The 24,180-nt window shown below is 32.6% G+C and overlaps 2 protein-coding genes and 1 long non-coding RNA gene across 3 annotated transcripts; 1 reads left to right on the top strand and 2 right to left on the bottom strand.

Annotated features, from left to right (window-relative positions):
• Positions 1–4,670: 4,670 nt before the first annotated feature.
• Positions 4,671–11,513, top strand: LOC146911155 (uncharacterized). Its single transcript, XM_085723479.1, has 3 exons — positions 4,671–9,889; positions 10,029–10,104; positions 10,718–11,513. Exons 1-3 carry the CDS (start codon positions 9,866–9,868, stop codon positions 11,278–11,280), a joined length of 663 nt encoding a protein of 220 aa, XP_085579605.1. The 5' UTR covers positions 4,671–9,865; the 3' UTR covers positions 11,281–11,513.
• A 3,133-nt stretch (positions 11,514–14,646) lies between these two features.
• LOC146911154 (galactinol synthase 1-like) lies at positions 14,647–16,912 on the bottom strand. Its single transcript, XM_085723478.1, has 3 exons — positions 16,456–16,912; positions 15,380–15,835; positions 14,647–15,280 (listed from the first exon to the last, which is right to left on the bottom strand). Exons 1-3 carry the CDS (start codon positions 16,786–16,788, stop codon positions 15,050–15,052), a joined length of 1,020 nt encoding a protein of 339 aa, XP_085579604.1. The 5' UTR covers positions 16,789–16,912; the 3' UTR covers positions 14,647–15,049.
• Positions 16,913–20,039: 3,127 nt separating this feature from the next.
• LOC146911153 (uncharacterized) lies at positions 20,040–21,385 on the bottom strand. Its single transcript, XR_015020668.1, has 4 exons — positions 21,235–21,385; positions 20,767–20,882; positions 20,488–20,582; positions 20,040–20,351 (listed from the first exon to the last, which is right to left on the bottom strand). It is a non-coding gene; the product is annotated as an uncharacterized LOC146911153 (long non-coding RNA).
• Between the last annotated feature and the right edge of the window lie 2,795 nt (positions 21,386–24,180).

Below are 24,180 nucleotides of genomic sequence, written 5' to 3'. Positions count from 1 at the left end.
AGTCGGCATCCCATTTGTTTCTTCATTGCCCGTTTTTTGGTTCTTTATGGCAGCATATTAGATCCTGGATTGGTGTAAATGGTGTAGACCCTCAAAATATTACACAACATTTGCATCAATTCATTCATTATACAGGTCACTCTAAAGCTCGCAGGTCGATCCTACAGTTAATTTGGCTCCTCTGTGTGTGGCTGGTTTGGAATGAACGCAACAATAGATTGTTTAATAATATTGAGACACCAATTATACAGCTATTAGAAAAAGTTAAATATCATTCGCTGTGGTGGTTAAAAGCTAAGAATACTACTTTTGTGTACGGTACTCAGAGGTGGTGGTCGGACCCTTTACTTTGTCTGGGTATCGACTGACCTTTTGATGTAATAACTTTGATTGTTTGTTTGTTGTTCGGGGTGTTTTCTTTGGTACACCTTGTACTAAAGAGTTTACACCGCCGCTGTTAATATATACCATTTTGATTTCTTCAAAAAAAAATTAATTAGTATATAAGTTATACATTATAGTTTATTTGAATATTTGCTTTCTGCATTTTTTTGAAAGGAGTATGACCTTTTATTTTATTTTTTTGAAGAAAGAGTATGACCTTTTATTTTATTTCCCCGTTTTTGGGAAATTTAGTTAGAGGTCCCTTATATTTTCGATTTGGGGATATTTTAGTTTGGATGTTGAACTACTATTTGATTTTGTGATAATAATATAAGTACGTTATTATTGACTGCCATTTTTTAATCTCCATAGTGCTACAATATTATTTTTTTGAAAGAATAGTGCTATAATTTTTTTTTGAAAGTTCGGTATCCGATCCAATGATCGACTAATTCGAGGGGATCAATCATACCATCCACTTATAGAGCCCCGTTTAAAATCAGAGCTTTGTATGAACTTGTTTATCGAAATTATAATGCTACAATATTTAATTTTCTTAGCCGGTAGCCTCATTTGATATCATGATGAAGCAATAATTTTAGAATATTATGATTCACAATATGATAAAAGGTGCAAGAATTTAAATTATATTCCGTTTTCGTCAAGAAAAAATGACAGTGAATCGATTTTGAAGGTAAAGACGTGAAAGAAAATAAAAGAAGAGAAAGATAAAGAGATAGGTATGTGACGATCCTGGTTCGATTGATGAGAAATGGATTGTCTAACGTGGAAAATATGGAGAGAAAAGATGTGTGTGAAAATATAAGAAGAGAGACAAAGAGAAAGGTAGGTGATCTTCCCGCCTAAAAAGCAGACGATCTTTGTCTATGACTGATGAGAACTTCCGTTTTGTTGTTATTACATTACATTTTTGTACCTTGATAAATATGGCACTATCTTGCATCCGAAGGAACATGCAATTGAGTTTTTTTTTTGTTTTTGAAAGAATGTAATTAAGTATTTTGATTCTAATTCTAATTATTACGTTGATTCTAATCATTCTGTCCAAAAAATATGTTTGATTCTAATTTCTAATCATCGTTCTCTTTTGTTGATTTTTTTTTTTTTTTAGGATTGATTTTTATTTATTGAAACCTGATTACAAAAATACAAATAAAAATTGGAGACTATCCAAATTTAGTTACAACTAAATGATATATTTTTGTAGAGAGTATAACCCGGAAATTCCCATAAAATAAAATGGTTCTATCCAATATTTCGACATGAATATTTTTCAACAATTGGTAGAGCTCCCTTCAAAAAAAAATGGTAGATGCTTTTTTTATCAACAAGAAATAGAAACACTTGTTGGAAGTCTCAAAAAAGGGATAGAAATCACGGTTAGTATTATCAAATTTGAATTTCATTACATAAATCGAATTTGTATTTCAAGCACGGTCGGTCCAATAATGTTTTTTATTTAATAACAAATGTTACTCCATCGTCCAGAAGTCCTAACTCAACTGGCAAAATGCCGAAATTGTTAGGCCGGACGTCATGACCGGGGTTCGAACCCCAGTACCTCCACTAGTGTGTGAGTTTATAATGACTTTGTCATTTCGTCTATCTACCAAAAAAAAAAAAACAAATGTTACTCCATCCGTTCCTTTTTAAATGTCGTTTTAGAATATCAACACCAAAATAGCGAAGTGTATTTTTGAACATTTTCTTCCTATTATACCCTCATTTTAATCCACCAATATATTCTTATTTTTTGCACACACTTTCTTTTTCCAATAAATTTAATATGTTATATTTCTCTCGTAACAAACATTCGTTGATTACTATCTTTTTCTACCATAAATTCCTTTTTTTTTGCACTCTCTCATAACAAAGAATTGTTAATTTTCTAAATATTTTTCTTCTATCTTGTCAAACGAGTCTTCAACTATTTCATCAGCCGTTCCAATTAGTCTTCCACTCTTTCTTCCTTTTAAACATTCATGGAGTCTTTTATTTTATTTTTCTCTCATATATTCTTTTACTTTGCACTTGAAATTTTTAACAATTACTACTCATCTTATTTATAGAATTTTAACTATTCATGGAACCATTATTATAGGTAACAAAATTTTGTTTAAACTTTAAGTTAACAAGAAACAGACTTTGTTTAAAAAAAACAAACTTTAGTATTCCAAATATATAGCATTAATTAGTTTTATTGAAAAATATAAGAATAATTGACAAAGAGTATAATTGAATAATCATACCTTTAAAATACCAAAACGACAGTTAAATAGGAACTAAAAATCCACACTAGAATGACACTTAAAAAGGAACGGATGGAGTAGTACTTAATTTTCCCTAAAAAAATGTTAGTACTTAATTTGTTATATTAATGTTTTACTTCTTGTCCAGGATTAAACTCGTGATATCTAACTCATTTTTTCTTATTTCAAACCAGTTGAGCTACACAACCTCCCACAGATAAAGAATGTCTAATTTAGGGCTTTAAACCCTAAAAGTTTGAGAAAAAATATCTAAGAAATTCAAGTTGATTTGTTTTTTTAATGGTAAATGTTAATTGTTATGTTAATACTTCTTGCTCAAGAAAAATGTCAGTACTTTCTCATTTGTCAGACGTAGACTTGAACATTGTTCATGACGAGTTAAAATACTATCAATTTAAGATATTCTCTATTTCTTTCATTTTGAGAGAGAAAGATACAAAACACAATTGAAAAAAGTATAAAAAAATTGACGGTGGTGGGATCAACTTAATGGTATGATCCCACCATATATTCTTTGTGCCATATATTCATAAATAGAGAGGATCCTTACTCATTTCAAATTGGGTTTCAACCCATATCACCGACCCAATACATGACGATCTATTAACACACAACTCTTGTCGTTCTAGGCAACATAGAGGACATCTTGTGCGCTTCACCGCATAAGAATGCACCTCGACCAATCTGAATCGTCCACATGATCTCTAACAAACTCATGCATATCTTACGGAGTGCAACTAAGCACCGTTATATAAGTGTGGCTCGATACCACACTCAATGTACAGTTACGCATTTTCACCACTTTTCACACACTTTCCTTCCTCATTTATATCGTTGATTTGAGCGTTGGAGTGTAATCTATTTTGCAGGCTGCTTTACCCTTGCCAAAGATTCTCCTCTGCTGCACCAGAGAATTATTCAGAAGGTTGCAGATTCCTTAATATATTTCAAAATTTATTATTTTATTTATGTTATAAAAATAATCAATGTAGTTAGACCATCCACATCGGTGAGGTCTTAACCATATAAGACCCGGTACCTAATAGGTACCCCTAATGTGGAATTTTTTTTTTGGGGTCTCTTGAGACCCAGGGTCTTACTTAAGACCTCAATGCTTAAGTCGGCCCCACATTACTTTTTCTTAAAATAATCATTTATATTGTACTATTGCTTTTCAATTGTAATTTACTTTGGCTTTTTTTAGAGGGTCCCTTTATTGGTGGGACCCTTTTAGACCTTTTGTTAGAGGGTCTCTATTGAAGTGGTTGAGTACCTATTAGGTACTATTATTAAAAAATAAAAAAAATTATGTGTCCATATGGGACCCGTTTAAGACCTCACAATTAAGTGTCTCCAATGCGGATGCTCTTACAAGTTTGAACCTGTAACTCAGGATTCCCGATCCAACACTTCCAACTTCTATAGATCATAAAATTTACATAAATTGTGATATTTCCTTCGATAGCTGCTTTTATTCATGCTTATTTTATTTTATTTTTAATTACACCCCCTTCACATTTATCAATCTGAATAGGAAATCGATAATCAAATTAAGGAAAATTGTTTCTAGGATTCGTTTCTCCTTAACTAGGCTTGCAATGTGTAATCCAAAGAAGGGTGGGGTTTAACATGGGAAAGGGAAATTGTTTCCCACCATGGGAAAGTTTTTTTTGTCCATTGGATCAAATGAGAAACACAGCCTTATCATGGTCTATTAACACTTAATTACAATTCTCTCTCCACCATTCTACATATTTTTTTAATAGCCAATCTATTAAAAGAAATGCCCAGCAACAAGAACAACAGAGCAGCCCAGCAAAACAAGCATAAGCTGGGCGCTAGAGAGCCTAAAAACCGGAAGCAACCGTTCCATTCTTCCATCACGATTTAATTTGTTTTGGGTATTGCTGTCTGCTTCTATATCCATCCATCAAGATTTAATTTTTTCCCCCTTTTTCAAACCTAGATTCCACAGCCCACACAATAAAGTGTTGTATATTTGAGATATTTCAAAAGTTATTTTATTTTATTATAAATAAATGTTTTAATTAATTTTATTGAGAAAATTAATTTTGCTGCCTTATGCTTAAGAAGCTGTTTTTGACAGAATGTCACTTTACATTTTACCATAACTTGTGTAACTTCTTTTGAAATAATCTACCTATTTAATAGGTGATATTTGTTAGACTTAATATTTTTCAATGTGCTTTAAGTGTCTCAAATGTATTTGACTTGGTATTTGTACACCTGTGTTTCCGTTTTCCTAAAAAACTAGCTCAACCTAAACATATTTTCATTAGTGATTATTATTAATAATTAATATTGGCTTTTAAGGGGAAGTAGCGGTTACTTACAAGAGAAATTGTTTTCTTTATAAACCAAGAACTTTTGCTTTCACGTTATGAAGAAATACATATATTGTTTTCTATTGTTTTCTTTTCTTCCTCCATTTTTAAACAAAAAATACTAAGTGCCTGAGTAACTATGTCAATATTTTTCTCGTGTCTTGATAGCCTCGGTATGATTATCGCCGGGAAGAACCTGTTGTATTCTGGGGGAATTGCGCAATCTTGCGGATAATTCCTTAGTCCAGTGACATAGTCACGCCTCAGGTTTTACTTTATATTTTATTATTTTGCAGGCTAATCATCTCCCGGTCATCCGCAACAACAATCTAAGGAATTATTGGCCGGAGACGATTGTGATCATGGCAACGAGAAGTCGGGGATTGTACCGTCCTTGCTACGACAATGAATGGATATATGTTTTGGAGTTCATCGGTAATTTAAATCTTTCTTCTCTTAAACCTACCCACGAGCCAGGTACATACTCTAAACATTATCGTTCCTATGTTTAGATTTGTGTGAAGGTATTATGACTTTTGGATGAACATGCTTAAAAAAAAAAAAAACGATTTTGAATCTATTATTATTTTTAACTCTTTGATCATCCAACGCCGAAATGTTTGATTGCTGTTGATTTTAATATAATTACTGGCTTAGTGTGGAGCATGAACAATCCTATGGATCTGGAAAAATCTTTTAAACATAGAAAATGTGTTATTGATTCTAGGAAGAAGCTAACCCTCATAGATTTGGGAGTGAACAATTTATACCGTATGATGACAAATATGACTAGTTCTTATTATAATTTCATATAATTTTATGATAAAGCTTTGGTTGATATCCTTTAATTTGATCATATGAAATTCTAAGTCAATGAGTTATTTGAGTCAAGCTGGGATATTATGTTGCCCACTATTTTTTTATGAGTGTACCCTAGATTTATACCATTGTTTCATATATGCTTATTTGATTATTCAGTCGATTGTGCTATTAGGCATGCATGTATAATTAATTAATGAGAGTGATTTAGTTTGTGTTATCTTGGTATAAGAATCAAAATAACTATATTGACCTGAATTTGAATTAATAATGATGCAAGTAGTCATTTTTGACCGAGTGTTTATTAGAATTATGATCATTATAAGGCTGTTATGCCAAAATAATATTTAACTTGAAATTTAAAAGTTGACCATGGTTATATGATTTGAAGTGCATTGACAAGAAACATTCTTGAGAAATTTATGAAATATATGCATGACATTGTGTTAGAACATAGCAGTGCCATGTTAAAAGTAAATGAAATAATTATTATTTTTTGTTTGGCTAATTATTTGAGTTAAATGAGTAGAATTGAGACATGTTTTCTAATGTTGAAATTTTATGAGTATAAATGTTCTCACATTTTAACATGCTAGCGTACTTACATTCTTGGAAGCAAATGAGACTTTTCTTGAGCCATTGTATTAAAATAATTGAATGATGATAACACTTATTTAAAGAAAATTGAGGAGATATCTTATCAATTAATTTATGGTAGAATTATGGGATATTGAGAAATACCATAAAATATTATATGGTATATTATAGATTATCCATTGTATTATAGTAATACAGTGATGGTTAATAAACTTTGCTTATGTTATTTATGGAGATTTGTTTTCTCCATGGTGAGAGTGTTGTCACTGAAAATTATTCAAGTTGATCTCTAAAAGAAATCTACACATTGCATTATATTAATCAAATGTGGGGGGTTTGTTGTTTAAAGTTTTTAAATAGACTTGAATAGTAACTTTATCTTTGGATTTAGTTTTCTCCTTTGTGGATACGTTGTCGCTTGGAATTTATTTAAGTAGACTTGATAAACCACATTAAGGAAGTTGATTTGACAGCACAAGTGATATTATTTAGAGAGGATAAACCATTGTATTCAAATAATACAATGATGATAATTGAGTTTTAACCAATAAAATAAATAGATTTATTTTATTGATGAATATGTTGTGGCTTACTTCGTATAAGAAAATTTGCATAAATTTATTGTGAAAACCGAGTTTATTTTTATAGACTCGACGAAATATGGGATTAATTGACTTAGAGACGTCTTAGTCAATATTTGTGAATTTAACGAATTCGTTGATAAAAACCCCGGGAAGAAAAAGAAGGAAATAAGACTATGCCACTCGAAAACGACAAGTGATGGGAACCCAACCTTTATGATTGGAGATCCCATGAAAAAGGTTCATATGGGAAAAACAAGTCACTTGTTAGTTATGTTAGCACTAAATTGTTGTCTTTTTCCTAGTGTTATGCCAATGAGAAGTGCTAATTAAATTTTAAATTTGAGGGGTAAGCTTTAAATGCTTTTAATGATTACCATAAGCCCTTATGGGTGGTGCATGATTGTAGCATGCACTGGATGGAATCACCTATATGAGTGTCAAGTGGGGCCGCTTGCATGAGACCGTGGCGGGTCTCTAGAGCACTCATGAAAACCAGACACGCGCACGGCCTAAATGCGCAACACAGCGATAACACGAGAAATGTGGGGGTGTGATGCGAATGATAGGCCTCTAACATACGTCAAGTGTCTTTGGTTCATATAGCTTGCTACACCAATTCACTGTGTGTTAAGTATATCATTCTAGCACTGGTTCATATAGCTTGCTACACCAGTTTGATGCATCACACTCAAAGGTGACTCAGGCAAAATAGTTTAATTTAAAACCTTTGAAATATGTGGGGGATTGTTGTATATTTGAGATATTTCAAAAGTTATTTTATTTTATTATAAATAAATGTTTTAATTAATTTTATTGAGAAAATTAATTTTGCTGCCTTATGCTTAAGAAGCTGTTTTTGACAGAATGTCACTTTACATTTTACCATAACTTGTGTAACTTCTTTTGAAATAATCTACCTATTTAATAGGTGATATTTGTTAGACTTAATATTTTTCAATGTGCTTTAAGTGTCTCAAATGTATTTGACTTGGTATTTGTACACCTGTGTTTCCGTTTTCCTAAAAAACTAGCTCAACCTAAACATATTTTCATTAGTGATTATTATTAATAATTAATATTGGCTTTTAAGGGGAAGTAGCGGTTACTTACAAGAGAAATTGTTTTCTTTATAAACCAAGAACTTTTGCTTTCACGTTATGAAGAAATACATATATTGTTTTCTATTGTTTTCTTTTCTTCCTCCATTTTTAAACAAAAAATACTAAGTGCCTGAGTAACTATGTCAATATTTTTCTCGTGTCTTGATAGCCTCGGTATGATTATCGCCGGGAAGAACCTGTTGTATTCTGGGGGAATTGCGCAATCTTGCGGATAATTCCTTAGTCCAGTGACATAGTCACGCCTCAGGTTTTACTTTATATTTTATTATTTTGCAGGCTAATCATCTCCCGGTCATCCGCAACAACATAAAGAAAGAACAATGAAGAAACACAAACTCCAGAAAGAAAAACAAAAATGATTATAAGAAAAGCAGTAATAGTAATCGATATACAAATATAAATAAAAGAACAACAGTGGCTATTGATTGTTAATATAATTCCACTCATAATTTGTTAATATAATTTTTTAGTTTTCGATTTAATGAATGAAAGAAAGGACTTTTGTAGTGAGTAAAGTGAAAGGAACTTGCTGATGGTAAGCCATTCCTGGATTTTATTTTATGCTTGATGTTGTTGGTGGGTGATTGAGGGATGCTGGAGACCAGAGAGAGAATTGGAGTGAAAGACAAAGTGAAAAAATAATTAAGTGTTGATAGACCATGATAAGGTTGTGTTTCTCATTTGATCCAATGGACAAAAAAAACTTTCCCATGGTGGGAAACAATTCCCCTTTCCCATGTTAAACCCCAAAGAAGTACCTATGGTTGATTAAAATTTTAGGCATATACCTCTACATTTATATTCTCACCGTTACATTTTATGTGAGGTATCCATTTTGCCATCGTACAAAAATGCATATCTGAAACGTCTTTCAAGTTTTACATTTCAGTGTGGTCTACCCATTTTTTATAAAAATTATCGACGATGGGAAATGTTTACTTTGATTTTCCTATACTTTTTTACCAAACCAGAATGGATTTTTATAGCTTTTCCGTAAAAAATAGAATAGCAAAAATGTTAATCATAGTTTTCCAATAGTTTAAGTAAACGGAAGTCTTTTCAAATATTGGATTTGTAATGTAGGGTTAAAATCAACGTGAGGGTGAAAAATTAAAAGTGTAAGAAATTAAATGTCAAAAAGGATATAATTGACATTTTTAGTGATTTTTAGGGTTGAAGATACGAGTGCAGGGGCACATGATAAAAAAATCATGGTTGATTTTTTTTTTCTTTCTTTTAAATTTCATCGTTGAATATTATGACATGGGCTTTAGTTTTATCCTCGAACCATTTTAACGAAAAACAACGAATGCACTTACTGTGACTTTATTATTACAGTTTTATCCTCAATCCATTTTTATATGACAACTTTACCCTTGTATGGTTAGTGCTTTTTTCCGTTTCATCAAATCCCGTGCATATATATCCCGTACTGCATAGCATTGCTGTTTGTTTAATAAAGTTTTGGCCTTAGTTTTGTTTAATATAGTTTTTTTTGTTACAGAAAAAAATCCTTGTTTAGAAAATAAAAAATCAATTGTTTCCATTACATTGTTCTATACAATATTAAGACCATTAATGTTAATTAATCCACCGAGATTACCGACTGATAGAGACCTATAAATAGTAGAGGTTCTCAACGCATTTTACCCCAAAGTAATAAAGGCGATAAAAAAACACACTATCAGATTCTCTTTCAATTTCTAGTTTATTATCAATTCTCAATGGATTCCTCCTATCGTAACATGGTATGTACGCAAACGATGCTCCCATTTTTTCATTTATTTATGTGGTTTCAACGTTTTTCATTATTTTTTGTGTATACCTCAAAATTATTTGTGCTAGGTTGAGTTCTTATTTATGTGTACATATGTTTTTTTTCCATAGATCTGTGTGCTGAAAGTGGATACTCAATCTGCTGGTTGGGAGAAATCCATTACAAAAGTGATTAAGAGTATCAAAGGTAAGAATTTACACACTTTTTATATAGTAGTTATTTGTGGTCACCATTTTGATCCTATCTTAAAAGAGATGTTGAAAATGTTTTAACCGTGTAATAGTACATTTGTTTTAAAGATTATTTGGAGATAAAACCACTTTTTTTAAGAAATCATTTTTTATGTTTTAAATTATATCGTGTGAGCATTTTTTTGAGGGAAAAAAAATCATTTTTAATAGAAGATGGAGATATACAACAATGACGTTTGTTTTTTTGAAAGTTTCTAAAAAATTGTCTCTAAATCAATTTACATCAAAATTACATTTATTTTGATCTAATCAAACCCTAAATTAATCTCTAAATCAATTAATCGAAATTAAATTTATTTTGATCTAAAAAACCCTAAATAGATGTCGGCCTGGGGGTATGTAATTAAACCCTAATGAAATAAACAGATAAATCTTGAGAAAACTCAATTAAAGCGATTGAATTGAGTTATTAGTTGTATACTTGTAGCCAAAAAAATCGAGTTATTGGTCTAACATTTTATTTTCTGTAATTGGTCTATGCAAATCGATTTATTGATCTGTTAATATTTACTTACATTTTAATCATATTATTGGAATTGGATTTGTAGATGTTTCCTTTACTATCGATGCAACACATGGTATTATTCGAATTTCTGGGGCAATAGATCCAAGTAAGCTTTTGACCGAAATAACAAAAGCTGGGAAACATGCTGAACTCATTGCTGCTAATGTTGTTGGCGGCAGTGGTGGCGGTGGCGGTGGACATTCTCACTTTCACCCTAATTCCAACCATGGCAACTCCAACCATGGTTATGGATACGGGAATAATCAATATAATGGTAACCACAGTCGTGATTACCGCTATAATGAATATAATGGCAATCATGGTCGCGGATACCATTATAATGAATATAACGGTGGACATGTAGATGTGGTACCTAGCTGTAATCGTATTCAATATCAATCTGATCCTTACCGATCCAACGATGTTTTCGCACTACCTGCACCATCTGGAAATGTGGTACCTAGCTATAATCATATTCAATATCAATCTGATCCTTACCTATCCAATGGTGTTTTAGCACTGCCTCCACCATCTGCACCAGAACAATTGCAACATCAACAACTCCAGCACTACCATGATACAAACAACAATTGTGTTATTATGTGACCAATTGATTTGTATAAGTTTTACATTATAGTTTTTCTGAACTTTTGCTTCTGCATTTTCCTTTCCGTACTTCAGATCTTCTTTTTTTTTGTAGGATGATCTTTTATTTCCCCTTTTAGGAAAATTTAATTAGAGATCCCTTTTTTTTTATCTAGGGATTTTTTTTTTTCAGCTTGGATGTTGAACTACTATATTGTTTTCTCATAATAATATTAGTATCTTATTTGGTACAATATTTAATTTCCCTTTTCGGTTAGCATATCAATTGGCATTAATTTCCTTTGCCTCTCCATCATAACTTTGTAGCCTTATTTGTGATCATATATATCGAATCAGTTATGCTAGAAAATCGTGATTCACAATCATGGTAAAATATGCAAGAAATTAAATCATATACCGTTTGTGACGGTAATTGATTTTTCAGTTAGTCGATTCTGAAGGTAAATCATTGAAAACTTCCTTTTTTTTTTTGTTCTCAAATTATTTTTACTTACATAAATGTGAGAGTGTCTTCTATGCAAAGGAACATGTAATTAAGTATATTTATTCTTACTATTCGTCTCATTTACAAATATTTTTTTTTATAAACTCGTTTGGAAATGTTATTTTATTGAAACGTGATTGCAAAGACCTGTATGCAGAATTTCAATCAGAACTGATTCTTTTTTTTAAAAAAACTTTTTTGACAAAAAAAAACTGATAAATTTCATTAAAAATTAAAGGATCAATATAAAGGAGAATGTCAAAATAAAGCCAAGAGTTTGCGTTGTATACGGTTACCATAGCAAGGTTATAAGCAAGTATATCTCGACACAAGAGTTGTTATAAAACATGATAAAGTACTACGACATCTATTTTATAGAACTACCTCGATTCTATTATTGACCGACAAGTTGAAAGAGTCTATTCCCTAAAAAAAGAGTCTACATTATTCTTCGAATCCAAAGTAAAAATAATTTGGTTGAACTTTTAATTCCTGCATCCACTCGATAACTGCTAGGTGCTAACAAATTAAAAATAAGTTGCTACCACAAAGTTGCTAGTTGCTACTACAAACATTCCAAACCCGTCTCTTAAACAAATCCTAATCCCAACCATATTGTGCTGCTCAAGAAAGAAAGAAAAAAAACGTGTCGATATTGCACTTTCCAAGTGACCTTAATTCGTCATGGATACAAGAAGATCATGTGGATATTGTGATGCTAGCAACATTTGATATTTGAAATGCATTTATATTACTATGATTATAATTTTAAGAGGATGGATATATTGACTCCAAGAGTAAGTCTATACACTTACTCCAAATCTTAACCCTCTAATCTTTTAAATCTAGTGGCTTTTAATTGACACTGATGTGATCCGCTTATGGATTTCCTCCGCCAACGTATTCTCAAATATCCCTCTTTAATTGCCACTCTTTAATTTTCAGAAAACTTCAACGAAAAAAATCTACTCTCGTCACTGTTACTATCCATGAGCTCTAATCCATGAGTTTCTCCCCCAATTTATTCTCTTTCGATAACGTGGAATTAGCAGGAAAAAAAAGGATGTGGATTTAGTGCTTGGGATAGGGAATGAAATCAATAATTTGAATGTGATGTGATCCTTACGATATAACATTAGAGAAAGATCTGGAAAATAAAAAGATGAAATAATCTTCTAAAAAAAAGAGTTTTGATAAATGGAGAAGAAAGCATCATGCACATAGAAAAGTAGAAAGTAGAAGAAACAATAATAATTTCAGAATTATAAAGTTGTGATTGGGAGATTTTTGAGAAATTGGAGAGTTAGGTCAGCCAATATCTAATGTTTTCAAGCAATTTTGTAAATTCCAGATGTTATTGAGCAATCAAGGAGAAGACGGCAGCCATGGAGAGATGTTGTTGAACGCTTTTTAGAATTGATTTAGCCTACGGTATAGCTCTTATTAGTGTAATTAATTTTATTTTGGGCCATTAGATTAAAACAATATTAATGGTGGAGATTTGGAGTAACTCTTTTAAGTTACTCTTGGAGTCAATATATCCCCCATTTAAGTTACTCTTGAGGTTAATGGAAGTTTTTTGGCATTTTGATAAATTTATTACATATTTTACAATTGTTATAAATCAAGAAAATACATTTGGTCAAAAAAAAAAATCAAGAAAATACATAAACACTAGTAATAAATTCATCATAATTATTTGAGGTAAAAAAAAACCTAATCAATTACGAAAATGCATATTGCAAACGATCCTTCAAGTTTTCCAATTTGGTATGGTCTACCAATTTTTTACATAAAAATTATTTCCAATTGAAAATGTTTACTTTGCTAGAAATAACAGACCTAATAATCGATCGCAGTAGAACCTTTGCTAAAATCTTGTACATACTTTTCACCAAAGAAATGAGTCGAGAGTCATTTAGACCTGGGGGCTATCTACCTTAAGGATAAGTGCAATAAAAGTACAATTTGACCCTTTGGTCAGCCTTCCGTTCCTATGGAACTCCACGAGGAAGCGCAAAACATCATCCTTCAAGATATCCCAAAACTCCTTAATGAAACCAAAATTAATACAATCGGCTCCAGGGCATTTATAATTATCACAATCCCAAACAACAACCTTCACCTCCTCCAAACAAATCTTGTACATACTTTCCACCAAAGAAATGGGTTGAAAGTCATTTAGACCTGGGGGCTATCTACCTTAAGGATAAGTGCAATAAAAGTACAATTTGACCCTTTGATCAGCCTTCCGTTCCTATGGAACTCCACGAGGAAGCGCAAAACATCATCCTTCAAGATATCCCAAAACTCCTTAAAGAAATCAAAATTAATATCATCGGCTCGAGGGCATTTATAATTATCACAATCCCAAACAACAACCTTCACCTCCTCCAAACAGAAAGACTTAACCAGATCAGCTCCTTCTCTATAAGACAAAGAACGAGACCGATGAGCTTCCATATCAAGACGATCCATAGAACAGAATTTAAAATGAAAAGAAAAATGAGAAAATACAAACTACGCACATTCTCAACCCCTTCTACCACAACACCATCCACACCAAACAACTTAAAACATGAATGCACGTTGATTGATCAGCTTATCAACACCAAACAACTTAAAACTTTTATAATTCGATTACGATGAGATAATTGAAAATTTCTTCTGCCATTCGAAGAGGAACAATTTCACACAAGAATGTTACACTGCCGCAATATAAGGTAATTATTAATTTGCCAGTAATAAAAACGACAATGTTTTCTTTTTCGATAATATAAAAGACACTGCTTTGCTAAGCAACAATCCAACCTTCTAAATTGACCGATCAATACAGACATGGAAAACTTCCCACAATTTCACATGAAATAGACAAGAGACCCTTTACACGATAAAATTGCGTTGCATTTGCATTTCATATTTCATTTCCCTTTACAACGAAGCAATTGCCCTTGATATGATTACAAAAACAAACAAGAGAATCAAAAATAAAAAACAACAAGAACATAATGTACATATTTGAAAATTACAAGCCAGAACCAAACCCATATGAACAAAATCGAAGTCAAACAAAATTCCCAAAATATAAAAATAAAATAAAAACACACCAAAGCTGAAATATCCTATCTAACACCAACCATTCCCCTTGTCTTGAGAAAAAATCTTGAACGGTTGCACCTAAACTTTTTACTCACTTCCATAATTTCCATCGTTATTCCTTACTTTATTTTTTATGTATTTGCTTCCATTGCACGAATGGACATGTCCACCAAAAAACAGTTCAGTTTAAGCTGCTGAAGGTGCTGTGACATATTGAACACGACCAACCTCAGACAATGCCTGTACGAATGGCTCAATTTCAACACCATTCGTTTGTACTTCACCACTTCCACTCAAATTCTTGTTGTAGTCAAGAGATGAATCGTTGTAGATATCCCACCATTTCTTCACCAACATTTTTATATCCTCCCTTTGCATGTTCTCTTCCTTCCCAGTATATCTCCAAGGCTTTGATCCCTAAACAAAATCGAAAAATCAAGTCATGTAAAAATTTATGCACTGCACTTCAAATTAATTCACACGATCAATAAAATTATCAAAATACACATTGCTTACCGCTGCACAATAGTGAACAACCTTGACTTTATGAAGCTCAACATTTTCAGGGTGACGCCACAACATAGCAAGAACAAGATTGTAAACCAATGGAATTGGCTTATAAATATCCTTGAAATACATATTCAAGAAATCTTGCTCTGCAAATGGAGTAGGAGGAGTGACTTTAAGTGTCTTCAAAAGATCGTGGTAAGTTTCAATGCTTGGCTCAAACAAGAACATGCCAGCATTGAAGTAAAGTGAAGGAGGTTGACCCATTTCCTTGGGCCACTGCACCTTTTCTGGACATTGTTGACAATAACCGAGTTTGTACTGTGGTGTGTGACTCCAAGTCTTCTCGCAAAAACAATCCATCACAGCATAGAAATGACCATCTGGTAGATCAAAGAGATGGTCTATGTTTTCATAAACTTGAATGTCTCCGTCCAAGTATATCATCTTGCTGTATTCCACAAACTGTAACATAAACATATATAGCTCAAATAAGTACACTTTCCTTACTAGTTTTATGATGCACAGATTTATTTTATCATTGAATCATTAGTCTCTTGATCTCTTGGTAAATTTTAACTCATTATAAATGATAAGACTAACTTGATTCCATTTACCCTTAAGAAGCTAAAAAACCACAAAAAATCACGGGTTAAGAATCAAACCAAAGACTTTAAAAGACACGCACTCTAAGGTTCCAAGTCAGCACAAAATCAACGCAGGTAGGTTGAATTCGATTTTGAGGAGAAAAATTGTGGTATCAATCCATGGTAAACAACATCGCCGCCATAGATCTAAGTTCAAAATAATTTACCTACTTAGAACACAAGTAATTAAGTCCCTTCGAAATTCCTCACTTAATCAAAGTTATTATTATTTTTATTAGGTAAAATTAAGTTTTTGGTTTTTTCATCTAGAACTAGAAATGCAAGTGACACGTCATATGTATGGATCCTAAGTGTCCACGTGTAAGAAACTAGCCGACTCAAAAATCCACGTGTAAAGAAACAATAACAGAAATAAATATTTGATGACGTGTAGAAATAACACACTACGGAAATAGCATAGGGTACTGTAAAGTGTACCTCCCATATACGGAGTTTGGAATAATTGATGACGTAATACGCCATAGCAAACTGAGTCTGATTTTCGGGTGGGTTAACCGGTTCTATCTCACGGACTATACATCCCTGAGCTTCCAACATCTCACGGTGTTCCTCCGGTACATCTGGAAGCACCGCTACCACCAGCGGATACGCTGTCTTCACCTTCCTCAATCCTTTTGCCAAACCTATTACACCTTTCACGTAATCACCGTTACCGGCAAGAAACGTTACATAAGCACGTTTTGGTATCGTCACTGGCTTTGTGAATCCGGTAACTGATTTTGCAGCCGTTGGAACAAGCTCTGGTGCCATAGCTTAAAATTTAAGTTTAAGTGCTGTTGTGAGAGAGATTAAAAAAATAATTATGAGAAAGTAAAGTGTTTGAGAGAATGCTTAATAATTAAGAGAGATTGTTGACAATGAAAAAAATATTGGTGAGTTGAAATGTGGAGGGTGAAGTGTTATTTATAATGAAAGAGGGGAAGGTGGTAGGAGGTGACATTGTAAGTTTTGATGAAAATTGTGGCTATGCTTGATCATGCATGTTGGAGATCTTGGTTTATGTGACTGCCACGTGTCTTCAGGAGATGATCTAACGGTGAGGGATGATTTGTGGGAAGATTCTCGAAAGAGTGAGTGCCCCGTGGGATTGAATAACTTACATCTTGTGGAAAACACTAGAATCGGCTGGTGCTCACTATGTTTACTCAAGATTCTTGTGGAAATGGGAATCATCATTTTCGGAACTCACATTACAACAAACAAAAACAAAATGTTTATTAATGGAAAATGTTTTAAAAAGTGTCGCGTTATTTGAATTACCATTTAAATGACAATTTTTATGAAGATTAAATAGAGAAAAAGTAAAATCATAATGTGAGCGTGAGAAAGGAAAATTGTTAAAAAATAGTTGTATAAATATCTTTTCTTTTTAAAAATGAATGTCCTTTGTAAAATTGATTATGAAGGAAGAATTAGTTTATGATATGAATGACTGTTTTCGAGTAAAATTGATTTTGTGTGCAGAATTAATTATACTTGGAAGTTAGAAATTGTAGTTTTTGATTTTAGAATTAATTTCTATACAAAAATTTATAAAGTTGCTCATTTCACACATGTTAAGAAGAATGTATAAATGAGAGAAAAATGATTTTAAGTGCTCTTGTTAAATATTGGTGTCTTCTCCACTATCATAAATGCGAAGTGGAATATATTGAATTGAGAGTGATGAAAGTAATATTAATTAGAGTTATAAAGGAAAAAAAGTAATTAATATTGTATTGAAAAGTGAAATGTCTCAGTTATTTTGGGACATTTTTTTTTTTGCAAATGACTCAATTATTTTGGGACGGATGGAGTACTTTACATTCAACTTATTTCTAGTTAGAATCAATTTTATAATATCAATATACTCAAAAGCAATATTGTCACCATTAAACTAAACATAGACTTTTTTTTATTAAGAGAAAAAGCAAGAAAAGGACAAGAAAAAAAAACTAAGAAATTCGCCGCCTTAACGCTCCAGAGATATCCCCAAGTAAAATGATATCTAATTGAGGAGGAGGAGTTGTCCAAACTTTCAAGGAGTCGGCGTTGGTAGCACCAAACTTGGCCAACCAATCAGCACATTCATTGCCTTCTCGTAAGGTATGAGTAAAGGAAATCACCCAATGAAGAGAAGCGAACTTTCTAATTAAAGAGAGTAAAGTTGCATGTGGATGAAAATCATTATGTGTAGTATCTGCAATCAAATCCAAGGCTATCTGGGAATCAGATTCCAAGATGATGGACCTATAACCAAGATCTCAAGCCATTTGAAAACCTCTCCTTATAGTTGAAAGTTCAGCCAATAAATTAGAAGCTATACCACAAGATCCGGAAAAACCATGAATCCAGGCACCGTTATCGTTCCTCAAAAGACCTCCAAAACCTGCATTGCCAGGATTTCCAAAAGAAGAGCCATCCACATTTACTTTAATATAACCTTCAGGGGGAGGATACCAACGAACATGACACACCACACAATGCTTATTGGCAGAACCAAGAGCAACAACCATGGAGGAATGATAAGAGAATATACTATTGACAGAAGCCCAATGATCTTTTTCAACATTTTGAAAAATCTCTTCATTTCTATTTCGTCAAATCTCAAAACAAGTTACTATGAACATAGTGCCCGTCTCAATAATAGAATAGTGTTTAAACCACTTTTGACAATCTTGCATGTAAAAGTCATTAGGATAAGTGGAACGAAAATACCTCTAAATAGGCATTGCACTAGGACAATCGCGAAGAGTATGCATATCACTTTCTATAGCCGCACCACACCTTTGACAAGTTGTGTTAGTGGTAAGATGGCGTAAGCCTCTGAAGGCATTGGTAGGAAGACTGCCATGCATCACTAACAAAAATGTTTGAGGTTTTCAGCAATTGGTAACCTCCAAATCCAACTCCAAGAAGTAGACTTAATATTGTATTGAAAATAAAAAATAATATTCCCTCTGTCTCATTTATATTAATTGATTTTTTTTTTTTGCGTCCGAGATTCGAACCCTAAATCTTGCATACATTATGCATTCTCTTTGCCAACTGAGTTAAACTCACGCGGTCACGGACAAACTCTAATATTATATTTTGTCACATTTGACCCACACTACAAGAAAATATGTGATTTGCTATGGCCAATTTCGTAGCTAACCCGTAGCAAATTTCTAGTAAACCCATTTGGCTAGAGATATGCTACGGAATAACTATTGAATCAGCCGTAGCATGGATTGAGAGACAAATTTGCTAGGGAATTAATTCCTAGTAAATCCGTAGCAAGTAAAACAAAAATCCTAGCAAATATTTAGTTAGTCCGCAGCAAAAAAGCATTCAAAATAAATTTTCCGCAGCAACATAACTATGACTTCTCAAAGCAATTTCGCAACAAATCTACAGCAATAAAACTGAGGACATTTCATAGCATTTTCTCAGCAAATCTATAGCAAAATTTTAAAATTAGAATTTACAAAATTTAATGCCTATCCATAACCAATCCTAAACAAATACATAAATTTGAAACTATAGATCACTTTTTGCGGCTATTTCAAATTAATTTCAGAAAACATGTTTTAGTAAAGTCAGATAGACAAAGTTTACAGAGGTAATACACAAATAAAAACTATTATCAATGCTCTAATATATAGTAACCTCGAGAAGACATTGCCATTAGCTACTCCCATGCAGAGCACTTTCTTAAGCTAGAATTTGACCATAGCATCAGTCCTATTGACCTTAGTCTCAAGATATTATTCGTTGGAAACAAGACTAGGGAACTTCCTTGAAAATTCATGCAGAATATCCAAATCAGCCTAAGCAATAATTGAAATTGAAATAGAACATGTTATTTAGTATAGGGACAAGTATTGAACTCAAAGGATATATAAATGAAACTTCAGATAACATAGATGATCTACATGTTATAATTTTAGCAAACAATATTTGCATCTATGAAAAACTCAAATAGAAAAGTAGCAAGAAAATATCAAGTTCAACAATACTTTAGTAACTAGTGCATGAATCTTAATACTTTGACATCACTACTAGTTCAACAATACTTTAGTAATTCGTGCATGAATCAAGTTTAATTTCAATGTATTTGAAGTTCAGTACTACAACTCCAAACATGCAATAGTGCAAAAGGACAAGAGTGGACGTATATCATGTATGGATAAAATCTTGAAACATTATAAATTTCTTTTAGCAACATATATTAATCTGAGCCAAATTTGAAATTGAGAAGGATTGGAAGGTGTGTACCTCATAACCTAACCATTTGGCTCGGGAATCTCCATAGAGAGTCTAGCTCATCAGTGTAAACTTGGTTTCCATATCTATACATAGAGAAGGTGGATCCAAGCTAAGTAAAATTATTTGTCAATGAAAATAAAGAACACCAAACTAAACATTGTGTTCAGTTGTTTGTGTATTTGGAGGGAGAGAGTGGTACATGGGGTCTCAGCCAATGACCTGATGCCATCAGAGTGATACAAGTTAGAAGATGATTCAGACAGAGCAAGGACATAGTAAGCTGGCAACCCAAGTAAAAAGGATGGCAGTGACACCTGTAAGTTAATGGACAGATGAAATTAGCGAACGAATTCTGATAATATAAATCATTCAGAACATAGTTATAGAGAAAATTGAAGTGGAGGACTTTGTTCACATAGCTTCCTAATGCCTCGAAATGTGAAGCACCATCACAAATTGGAGAAATTACTCCGTAAAATAATGATGTACCTGAATCACCTGAATCTCCTCAAATGATCCACTTGCATCGCCTCTAAAATAAAAGGATCAGCTTGCAGCTGTTCAATTTGATTATGCATTTTCTGCACTTCAGCGGCCACTGGATCACAATTAATCTGAACAAAACCATATTTCAAAACAGAATGAAGCACTTGTTAAAAGTGACAGCACGCAAGATAGAAGAAACATTTGTTAATATTTACGCTAATAAAGAAGAATTATTTAATCAACAATCAATAATACTACAATATGACATATCTAACTATCGATCAATAATATTAAATTAAATAAAGAACTATTTACACTAAACAACAATCAATAATAATACAACATTGCATCTAACTATCAATCAATAATATTAAGATAGACACCTAATTATTATAACACACACACACACACACACACACACACACACACACACACACACATATATATATATATGATGTTAATATAACTTTAGTTAATTACCTCCATCTTATCAGAGTTTACTAAGTCACATTTCCTTCCTCTGTTACACAAGCTTCACACACCAAATTTGTTTTTGCATACACGTAATTTAGGTGACCCCAAACCAAACTCTTTATTTGTATAGATATCACCTTTTCGGTCACATGCTCTATCATCTAAATAAAACTAAAATCTGTCAATTACACTCGGTCAATTCAAGTTACACTCAGTCAATTACAAAAGTAAAATCTATCAAATGCATACCTTGTTTGATTCTATAATCTATCAAATTACACTCAGTAGCTTTAATTTCATTTGTCGCTTCTGCATCAGGCCTACACATTGTGTTCTACAATATGATAAATTAGCTAAAATTATCAACTGCTGATGTGGATGTAAAAACATTCCTATAATCTACAATCTATAAATTAACATTCAGACATTCGCAAAAAACACAAGGCATAGAGGCAATATATTAAAATAATTCATTAAGAGAATAAGAATTTGAGGTTCACGGCTTCTATAATACACTTTGTGTGGTTCTGAATGGTGTCTCGGCCAAACATTGGTCCACAGTCAATGCACGAAAGCTACATCGCGTAAACAACGGAAAAATTAAGCATCGTTTAATTAATTAATATGCGAAATGAACATGAATTGAATAAGAACGAACCTTGTTGGCGGATCAAGATCAGAAGTAATTGGGTAACTTAGGTTTTTTGAGGTTGTATCCACAATCTTCACATTGAAACCAAACCATAGTCTTAGTTTTAAAGTTGCTCTAATATGCACAGTGAAGCAGAACGATGGCTCTGTTCTGCAACTGGCGTTAACCTAAAACAACAGAATAAGATACAATCAAGGAGACGACTTTAATTAATTAGGAAAATCAAGCATATAACTACCAGTCACATTTTAAAAAAGCCTCCAGAGTTACATTTCAAAGTCTTAACTGCAGACCAAATTATGAATCATTAGGTACAAATTTAACAGACCCTGATAAGATACACCACCCTCATTAAAAACCAGACTCTGAATATATAAGCAAAGATATTGAGACTACTAATAGTATACCTAACAATAGTTTCTGCCCATTCCTGCGCACTGCGCAGCACCAGCAAACTACAATAACACCAAATATCAGATGTCAAATCCACTAGCTTATCATCCATCTGCTATCCCCTACTTTATGCCACTCAGAGCCTAATATAACCGAAATATAGAAATTAAAATAAAAGATAATTATTCTAATAAGTTGTACTTACTTAACAAAGAATGAGAACCCCCTTCTTTTTTTCTTGACAGACTACAAACTCGTAACTGACAAGATTCATTCCATCCCTCAAAGACGTGACGAGTGCAACATCAGAGTAAGCAAGAGAGAGTATGAATATGCTATAAGCAGAAAACCAGAAATTTTACAACAACAAAAAATTAATATTAGCAACAAACTAACTGAAAACATAAGAGACAGTTGAGAATTCAGGGAAATAGAAATAATCCTTAATTATGAACTTTATCACAGTACATAAATAGGACAACAAACACCATAAATTACTGAAAGAGTAACATGTTTATTTACAAATAAAAGCAAATATTAGGCATGAAGAGAAAACAACAAACTTTGCAAAGAATCTATTGGGTTTTTTATTTTAAATCATGTGGATCAAGGTGAGACTATTGGAGATGCTTCACATTTGTAGGTGTAAGATCACCTATTCAAAAAGTGAAACATCACTAAGTTTATGACTGCTTATAGACATTTGGTGTGCCAGACGAGTTCATGCATGTAGGGGAAAAAAAAGGGGAAATGTAAATAACATTTATAATGAAGAGGCTAAAAAGGAAAGAAGATGGCCGCCAGTGATAATTATTCCACAAGAACACCAAAACAAGTATTTGCCATTTTTGGTGAATATAAGTGAATCGAACAGCACAAAAGTTGACATCCAAAGTTATTCACACAGGCTATTTTCGCACATACAGACTATTGGTAAATTTCAAATTGACATCAGAAGTCATTCAAAACGTTTCGGTCAGTGTTTATTTTCAAAAACTTTGAAAGTATCGATCATAAAGAAAAAATACGTGACCACATACCGCAGCAACTCGAGTCAGTTTCCCTTGATCCTCAACCCCTTCTGGTGTGGCCTCAAGTCCAAGAATGCAAGTACACGCACTAACAAAAATACAAGATTTCTCTCGTGCACATATATCCTACTCACAATCTAACTATGTGTGATACCACGCGCACAGACAAATTTTCAATGACTAAAAAATCATAACCTATGTGGAAATGGTGCTCCTGAAATGGTAAAACCATAATCAATATTCACAAAGAAGTATGTAGCACCAAAATCAACAAAAAAAGGTATACAAACAAAAATGAAATCAACACTATCTTCCTCTTAAATCTTACAGAAAGAAGCTGCTTGAGAAATTCTACTCTCTTCCCCTAAACTCTTGCAACAAGAAGAATCAACACTGTCCTGAAAACTAAAACAGAAAATTCTATAAAATCAAAAAATTCAATAAACATACACATTAATATATCACTATCAAACAGTATAATAAACTGAAACCAAGCTTAAATCAAATAACCTAGAGTACCTATTTGAAGTTGAATCTACATGCTCGATCAATGAAGCCTAAACATGCTCAAACAGTCCAATACATGCTGGAGCAGTGCATACGATACATGCTAGAAATATCGAATTTCAGAATCAGTGATCAAAGTTAAGAATCAACTTGTAATTAAATCAGAAATATCAAATCTAAACAAGCACAATATCAAATCAAAAAATCAAAACCCTAATGTGTTCAAAACTAGAAAAATTGAATTGAAATTAAGAAAAATAGATCCAGAGGAACTACATACCGCTGATTTGTGAGATTTAGAGGGAATCGCGAGAGATTCAAAAGGGAATGCGCGACTTCAGAATGGAGAATGATTCAGAATCGATTTTG

The sequence above is a fragment of the Medicago sativa genome, chromosome 7 (genome assembly GCF_051527215.1).
Source record: "Medicago sativa cultivar Bolivia chromosome 7, Bolivia_mono, whole genome shotgun sequence".
NCBI lineage: Eukaryota > Viridiplantae > Streptophyta > Magnoliopsida > Fabales > Fabaceae > Medicago > Medicago sativa.
This window is presented reverse-complemented; position numbering and strand designations above follow the sequence as displayed.

What these genes read in the sequence shown, in the direction of transcription:
- LOC146911155 (XM_085723479.1), top strand. Translation starts at nt 9,866, where the DNA reads ATGGATTCCTCCTATCGTAACATG. An exon ending in ATTCCTCCTATCGTAACATG is followed by an intron (nt 9,890 to 10,028) that starts GTATGTACGCAA and finishes TTTTTTCCATAG; the next exon opens with ATCTGTGTGCTGAAAGTGGA. An exon ending in AGTGATTAAGAGTATCAAAG is followed by an intron (nt 10,105 to 10,717) that starts GTAAGAATTTAC and finishes TTGGATTTGTAG; the next exon opens with ATGTTTCCTTTACTATCGAT.
- LOC146911154 (XM_085723478.1), bottom strand. Translation starts at nt 16,788, where the DNA reads ATGGCACCAGAGCTTGTTCCAACGGCTGCAAAATCAGTTACCGGATTC. An exon ending in CCAAACTCCGTATATGGGAG is followed by an intron (nt 15,836 to 16,455) that starts GTACACTTTACA and finishes TTTATGTTACAG; the next exon opens with TTTGTGGAATACAGCAAGAT. An exon ending in TTGTTCACTATTGTGCAGCG is followed by an intron (nt 15,281 to 15,379) that starts GTAAGCAATGTG and finishes GATTTTGTTTAG; the next exon opens with GGATCAAAGCCTTGGAGATA.